The sequence below is a fragment of the Dama dama genome, chromosome 9, assembly GCF_033118175.1.
Source record: "Dama dama isolate Ldn47 chromosome 9, ASM3311817v1, whole genome shotgun sequence".
NCBI lineage: Eukaryota > Metazoa > Chordata > Mammalia > Artiodactyla > Cervidae > Dama > Dama dama.
The window spans coordinates 21,358,122-21,366,423 of NC_083689.1; the positions used below are offsets into that span (position 1 = coordinate 21,358,122).

The 8,302-nt window shown below is 50.8% G+C and overlaps 1 protein-coding gene across 1 annotated transcript; it reads left to right on the forward strand.

Annotated features, from left to right (window-relative positions):
• The first annotated feature begins 1,012 nt into the window (after window positions 1-1,012).
• Window positions 1,013-7,981, forward strand: TNFSF14 (TNF superfamily member 14). Its single transcript, XM_061150555.1, has 4 exons — window positions 1,013-1,355; window positions 3,190-3,226; window positions 3,503-3,544; window positions 4,164-7,981. Exons 1-4 carry the CDS (start codon window positions 1,137-1,139, stop codon window positions 4,589-4,591), a joined length of 726 nt encoding a protein of 241 aa, XP_061006538.1. The 5' UTR covers window positions 1,013-1,136; the 3' UTR covers window positions 4,592-7,981.
• The last annotated feature ends 321 nt before the right edge of the window (window positions 7,982-8,302 follow it).

Here is an 8,302-nt window from a genome sequence, read left to right on the forward strand (position 1 = left end):
AATACCTGGTTAGGGAGCTAGGATCCCACTTGCCCCATAGTGTGACCAAAAAATTAAACTATAATTTTTTTTTTTAAGGCTGATCCCAGCAGTTCCTGTCCTAGGTATATACCCAAAAGAATTGCGACCTGGATTCCAAACACATGCACACACATGCTCGTAGCTCCACTCTGAATTCAGGGGACCTGGGTTTGATCCCTGGACAGGGAACTAGATCCCACATGCTGCAACTAAGAGTTCGCATGCCACAACTAAAAATCCCGAATGCCACAATGAAGATCAAAGATCTCACATGCTTCAACTAAGACCCAGCACAGCCAAATAAAGAAATAAATACTTAAAAACAAACCACACAAAAAAACCTGCATGCACGCACACAGGAGTGTGTACAGACACACAAGCACACTCAAGCACAGGCATGCACATGCACCTGCACACATCTGCATGCATACACTACACACACAGGTGCACACTTGCAACTACACACACATGCATCCACACACTCATGCACACACATAATCACACCCACACACATGTACACACACAAACCACTCTTTGTGGGCATTTCCCATTGCTCATATTACCATTTCAAGCACTCTGAAGTATTTTCTTACTTACTACGCTGGTCTTTCTCACTTCGCTAGAATAGGAATGGTTTAAGACCATGGACATCTGTCTCTCTTGCTCACAGCTGTGTCCCCAAACCTAGAACAGTACCTAGGACACAGGAGGTGCTTAGCAAACATTTGGTGACCAAGTGAATGATGCCGAGGTGCTCAGCAAACACTTGGCAACCACATGGCTGATGCCATCAGAAGGGAAAGCTAGGGCTTTTCGTCTCCCATCCCCACCTGAGTCACGTCTCCAGATGCCTCTGGAAAGTGTGAGAGACTCTGAGTGAGAGTGAGATGGGGCCAGCCTGGGGGTGGGGGGATGACAGGAAGGAGAGGAGGGCGTGTGGGGAAAGGGGAGGGGCTGAGCCCCAGCTCTAAAGGCAGCCCCGGGACCCACGAGTGCCTGTCGGCAGTGTGAGAAGCCCAGGCGTGTTGGGCAATCGTGGTTTCCTCCCTCCTGGCCTGCAGGATTCAGCCGAGCCAGCCAGGCCCTGGGCATCTTGGGGCCTTGTCCACTCAGGCATGGAAGAGACAGTCGTGAAGCCCTCGGTGTTCGTGGTGGATGGACAGACAGACATCCCGTTCAGGAGGCTGGGGTGCAGCCGCAAGAGACAGCCCTGCAGTGCTACCCAGCTGGGACTGGGCCTCATGCTGCTGTTGGTGGTGGCTGGACTGGCTGTCCAGGGCTGGTTCCTGCTGCAGCTGCACTGGCGCCTAGAGGCGGTTGGCAACCCCCTGCAGGTGAGCACCACTGGGGTGGGGGTGGGGATCTCCAAGCCAATGTCACTGAGCATCTGTACGTGTGTATGTGCAAGGACGGAGGACAGACTAAGAGCAGTCCCAGGCAAGCTAATTCACCTCTGGAACCTCAGTTTCCTCATCCATGAAATGGGCATGATAATAAGAGTCTCCATAGGGAATAAAACAGAATATTGTGTGTGTGGCACAGGCAAGCACTGAATAAATAGGAACTTACTTTTTTTTTAAACTGAGATATAATTGACGTAGAACATTGTGTAAGTTTAAGGTGTACAACATATTGATTTGTATATAAATACTGCAATGGCATCACATAATTATAATTTCTTCTAGTGATGGGAACTAACAAAACCTAGGTGTTTAGGAGCGGGCTTCTCAGGTGACTCAGTGGTAAAGAATCCACCTGCCAATGCAAGAGACACAGGAAAAAAAAAAAGAGAGACACAGGGCATTCAATTTTGATCCCTGGGTCGGGAGAATCCCTTGGAGGAGGCAATGGCAACCCACTCCAGTATTCTCGCCTAGAGAATTCCATGGACAGAGGAGCCTGGTGGGCTGCAGTCCATGGGGTTGCAGACTCAGACACAACTGAAGCGACTAAGCACACATACCTCTAGGAAGCTTAATGTTTTATAAAACAGTTGTGTTGTCTGTATCCCCCAGAACCACCATCCTGACATGGCTAGTTGTTTGTTTGTTTTTAAAATATTTATCTGACTCCTCAGTTTGACCACTTTTTAAAATATTTTAATTAAAAAAAATTTTTTTGGCCATGTCGCACAGGAGTGGGGTCAGACCTTCGCCCTTAAATTGGAAGTTCAGAGTCTTAACCACTGGACCACCGTGGAAGTCCCTGACCTAGCTAGTCATTATCAGCAGGGCCCTGATCACCACTACCGGGGCTGTCACTAAGCCAGTTTTCTCAGTCTGTGAGCATGTCTCTCTGCATCCGTCTCCTACGGCCGTGGATGTCGCTGCCACACCTGTAGGTCTGTGTGTCCCATGCCATGCCCACACGGTCTCGGCCTTTTTGTTTCCGGGTCCGTTTTCTCCTCGTGCCTGGACCTGATGGCCACAGGCCCGCTTGGACCTGTGCTGCTATCCCACACACGTGTACCAACACAGCTACTTCCTCAGTCATCTACAGCCTGTGTATTGACATTGTGTCTGTTACTGGGTCTCTGTACGCACAGACCCGAGTGACTCCGTAAACCCCGCACCCATGCATTTGCCTCCGTGTGTCTTGTCAGTGCGTCCAGGTCTGAGTCCGTGTGTCTGTATTCACGTGTTTGCATTTATGTACAAGTGTCCGGCCATTCAGGTGACTGTGTGTCTTCTGTGTGTGTGTGCTAAGTCACTTCAGTCCTGTCCGACTCTGCGACCCCACAGACCATAGCCTGCCAGGCTCCTCTGGCCCTGGGATTCTCCAGGCAAGAATACTGGCGTGGGTTGCCATTACCTTCTCCAGTGGGTTGCCATTTCCTGATCCAGGGATTGAGCTCCCTAGCACCTATGTAATAAACACTTCTATAGCGCTTGCTCTGTGCCAGGCATTGTAATACACTTTTCACATGGGAATTCAAACCAGGCATTTTCCATGTGTCCATTTACAAGAGGGGAAAACTGAGGTCCTGGCTGGTTAAGAGCCTGCTGGGTGGCAGGGAGTAGGGGCAGGGCGTGCGGGCACGTGGCCTTGGAGTCAACAGAGGGTGATGTCTGTGGCCGTGGTCTGCGTGTGCCTCCGGGCCACGAGTCTGAGTGATGTCAGGGCGTGGGCCCCAGAGATCCTCACCATGGGACTGCTCTGTACTTTTAGGACAAAGGTGCAGAAGCCTGGGAGCAGATGCTGCAAGGTGAGTCAGGGTCCTGGTCCCCGCCTCCCCCCCCCCAAGAGGGGACAGTATGGTTCCTATGCTGCCCCCACCCCCTCAGTCCATTGCCCAATGCAATTTGCACAACTGGCCCAAGCCCCACGGAAGCCCCTCCCCCAGGCCGGAGAAGCAGAAGTTTGGGTCATTCCGGAAAGGGTGAGGTTGACACCAGGAGGTGGACTAGATGACCCCTCTGGAGGCTGGCCCTTTACCCCCAACCACCACCTTCACCTCTGACCTCTGATTCTCTCTCTCCAGAGCAGAAGCCCCAGCAACACAACCCAGCAGCACACCTCACAGGTGAGGGGGCCCTCAAGTCCTGGCAGGGGGTAAGAGGGTTCAGTGGGTCCTGGGGAGACCAGACAGACACCCCAATGGTGGCTTTATTCATTAGTTCTTCAAAGCTGCCCAGAGCACAGACACTGCCTGAGTCCACGAATTTCTAATTTCATTTATTGAATAAAGCCTTGTAGGGTGCTTACTCTCTGGCTCACACTGTGATGGACTTTCCACCTCTCCATTCATTCGATCCTTAGCCAGGACTATTCATAGCTCCATTTTCCAGACAGGGAGACTGAGGCATACAGAGATTATAAGGCTGCTGGGCCATGATGTGTTTTGCTTAAATCCTTAGTTCTGCCACTTAACAATTTCTGACAGTTTGGGCGAATCGATTGCTCTGTGCCTCGGTTTCCCCGCCTGCAAGAAGGGGATGAAAGTGTTAAGATGGAGGATAAGCAAGTTATTTTGCCACTTACTGTGATTTAGTTCCCCTACCTGTAAAGTGAGGATAAAGTGAGTGTATACATTTAAAGCCTAGCACAGAGCAAGGTGGCGCTCAGAGAGGGCTGGCGACTGGCCCCGGGTCCCGCTGAAAGCAGACGTGCGCTCACGAGCCCTGCTCTGCCTCCCTCCACAGGGGCCAACTTCAGCCTGACTGGCAGCAGTGACCCGCTGCTGTGGGAGACGAAACTGGGCCCGACCTTCTTGAGGGGCCTCTGCTACCGGGATGGGGCCCTGGTGGTTACCCAGGCCGGCTACTACTACATCTACTCCAAGGTGCAGCTGGGTGGTAAGGGCTGCTCCCAGGAATCGTCCGGCTGCCTGCCCATCACCCATGGGCTCTACATGCGCACCGCCAGCTACCCCAAGGAGCTGGAGCTGCTGGTCAGCCGGCAGTCACCGTGGGGGCAAGCAGGCGGCTCCCAGGTGTGGTGGGACAGCAGCTTCCTGGGCGGAGTGGTCCACCTGGATGTGGGGGAAGAGGTGGTGGTACGCATACCGGGTGAGCACGTGGTCCAGCTCCTCGACGGCACACGCTCCTACTTCGGGGCCTTCATGGTGTGAAGGACATGGTCGGGGCTAATCTAAGGTGTGTCTGCGATAAGTGAGAGACCTCAGAGGATGCCTCAGGACACAGAAAAACACGAGCGGAGGTTTTTAGAGTGGGCCTGGGGGACACCCAAACGTGACAGGTGGAGAGCTCAGTGGGGACCAATGAGGCCGAGAACCCAGCTGCCCCAAGAACCAGGAGGCACCTCCGAAGGACCAAAGGAGACTGCAGGCCCTGCCGTGGACAACCCCGAGGACATCGACCCGGAGACCGGGGGTCTGTTAGTCCCCAGGCGGGGGGTAAAGCCGATCTTGATATTCAGGAAGAGGTGAGGGGTGGCTATTTATACTTCTGATTCAGATCAAAGGGACATGGTGATGGCGGTGGTGGTTGGCTAAGACAGGAAATTGTATTTATACTTTTGATTCAGATTAAAGTGGGACATGGGGGTCCAGGGAGTTGACTGAGAACAGAAAATTTCTTAACACCCTCTACCCTCTCACAAGTGTGGGCGAGTCTGGGGGGAGGTGCGAGGATTTATCATCAAGACTCACCCACCCTGGAGAGCCCAGCCCAGCCCAGCCCTACCCATGGTCACAGTCATGACCCAAGTTCCACCCACCGGGCTTGCGGCCACACCACAGCCTGGTCACAAAGCTACACTCAGAGAAACAGGTGTAGGGACGTGCTGGGAGGTGTTCAACAACCAGCTGTCCCAGGAGGGGATGCCCACTTCCGTGATGTAAATACTCCCTCTGCGGTTGGTTTCTGGCTCCCAGTGAATATCATCCACAGGCCAGCTGACACCCAGCACTGCTGTTTTAGCACCCAAGCCAGAGCCTGGAGCACAGGCACTTAGAAAATGTTTCTAGAGAGAAAAAGAGAGAGTGAGAGAAGGAAGGGAGAGAAGGGAGGAAAAATGAAAGAAAGATGGAAAGAAAGAAAAGGTGAAAGAAGAGAAAGATGGATAGATAAAGACAGAAAAGAAATAAAGGTGGAAAGAAAGGAAGGAAGGGTGAAAGAAAAGAAAGATGGATTGATAGAGAAAGAAAGAAAAGGTGGAAATAAAGAAAGGAAGAGTGAAAGGAAAGACAAAGAAAGAAAAGGTAGAAAAAGTGAAAGAAATAAACTGTCATCACAGCTACAGCATCCCAGAGAATCACAAGCTCAGCCACTCCTTGACAACCACAGACACATACACACCAAACATCAGATTCTCACACAACCTGGAAGTCCTAGACAGCAGAGCAAACCCTCAGTCACAGACACTGCATTACAACCACATACAACACAGTCACACACAAGTCATCATCACAGCCCCAGTCACTCACACTGGGCCGTACAGTCACACCACGTATGACACACGGGATTCGATGCTTCTCATGTCAGACTTTCGCATGCTGCATCACGGTCACACCCATCACATACACTCACAGCCTCACAATCACAAACACACAAACACACATAGCCAGTTCTTCCCAGCCACCTCACATCCTGGGGTGAGGACCAGACTTAGTCTGTAGCCCTTGGACCACTGGCCTTGGAAATAAATACTGAACACTGCAGCTGGTCTGTCTAGTTCTTAGCGGGCAGGTAGCTCATGGAGGCCCAGGGACAGATGGAATGACCCACAGAGGTCACTTTTACAGCTGAGAACTCTGAACTCAGCTGACCCAACTCCATGCAGGAAGTTTATCAGAGAAGCCAGAGAGCTGGGGCCCAGGTGTGCCTTAGCCTCAGATCCACAGTTCCTGAGAAAGCAGAGGCTACACACTTCAGTACCCTTCTTGCCGACATTCAGCACAGCCAGCTGGGAGCTTGGGGTATCAGGGCATCCAAGAGTGTGGGGAGGGACAGGTAATGATACGCTTACAGACCTGATGCTTTATGCAAATGAGCATGGACCCAGGAAGCAAGGTTTCCCTGGACCCTAGTATCACAGCTCAGACCCCAGAGAAGAATGAATCACTTGTCATTGACACAGTTGCCTGGTAAAGGGGTGAAGGGAACCGGCTTTGCCATCTGATGGTCTTGGGCTCCAAGTCTACTCTGTCACTTCCTGGCCATGTGACCCAGGAGCAAATCCTGTCACCTCTCCATGCCGTTTCCTCATCTGAAATACTAGGTAACAAGGATTCTCACCTCCCAGGTTTACTGTAAAGATGAAATCAGATGAAGAGGGACTTCCCTGGTGGTCCAGTGGCTAAGACTCCACAACTCCCTGCTCAGGGAACTAGATCCCACATACCGCAACTGAGAGTTTGAATGCTGAAACTAAAGATCCCTCGTGCCACAACTAAGACCAGTGCAGCCAAATAAATAAATATTAAAAAAAAAAAAAAAAGAAACGCAATGAATTTTAAAATCAGATGAGGAAAAAAGCCACTTGGTATGGTGCCTGGTATGCAGGAAGGTACATAAGTACATGAGTGTCATTTAGAGATATTAAGGAAAGCATCTGTCAGGCATGTGCCCTGCATATTGTGCAAGTCACATCTTTTTATTTTTTAAATGAAGGATAATTGCTTTACAGAATTTTGTTTTCTGTCAAACATCAACATGAATCAGCCATAGGTGGCGAGTCACATCTTTATCTGCACCTCTCGGGAGGAGTTGTTGTTGCCCCCGCTTTCCAGATGCAGCGACCAAGGCTCAGGTGCCTCCCCCACCCCACTCTGCCCACACCAAGGGCACCCAACTTCATGCCTCCCTGGCTGGGCTGGTGGGAGGTGAAACAGCCCCAAGGGCCCAGCCTCCACCCATGCTGGAGTTTCCTTTACTCTCTTCGTGGTCTTTCTGTTTCCGTGGCTTTGATGAGAAGACCGGGGTGTGTTTGTGTGTGTCTGGGGGGAACTCATCAAAGTCACCAGCAGCCACCAACATCTGCCTGGGGATAGAACCTCTACGGAGTTGAGCCTCCTAAGATCACCTTTGGGAGGGGCTTTGATTTCAGATAAAGTGCAGGAGCAGGAAGCCCCCAGTCCAGGCCAGTGACCTATTTACAACTTCTTAGAAGTCTATCTACTTGATTTCCGCTAACACCACCGGTATCTTTTCAGATTTCACTTCTCCCCGCCCCATCATCTATTTCGCAATACCCAAAGCCTCCTGTCTTCACTTGATACCACCCCCCCACCCCCAGCCCTGAAACAGAAAACTCTTCTCCTTCTCCCAATCTCTTGCCAGGATCCAGAGGTAATAGAAGGAAAAACCATAGCGATTAAATTGTTTCCTACTTTCCTGTGATGACACTATGCCCCTCCCTACTGCGTTATTATGGCATACAAACACTGAGATGCATCGTCTCCAAGAAACGGGAAGAACCTGCATGATTGGGGAAGAACCTGCATGCCATGTGGCCCAAAACAAACAAACAAAAATAAAGTATCAAAACTTAAAACAAATTTTTTTCTGATTCTTTTCAGTTATTACGTAAGGTGATCTGACGTCTGTAGATGTAAGATCACGTCTAATCACCGAGTGTGTTTTTCAAACAGCAATTAGTAGCCAGTGTTTAAAGGTTATGAAACTTTGCACATGGACAAATCGAGATTTCTTGGCAAGTTGGGGGCTGTGATAACAACCCAGGTTGGGTGGCAGTTGTCCCCTGTGGAGAGGGCATCAGCTCACCAGTCTCCACTCCTCTCCATGGTCTTCCACTTGAAGACTGGATGTCAGTTGCCTTTCATCATCACATCTGCATGACTGTTTTTCTTAAAATAATA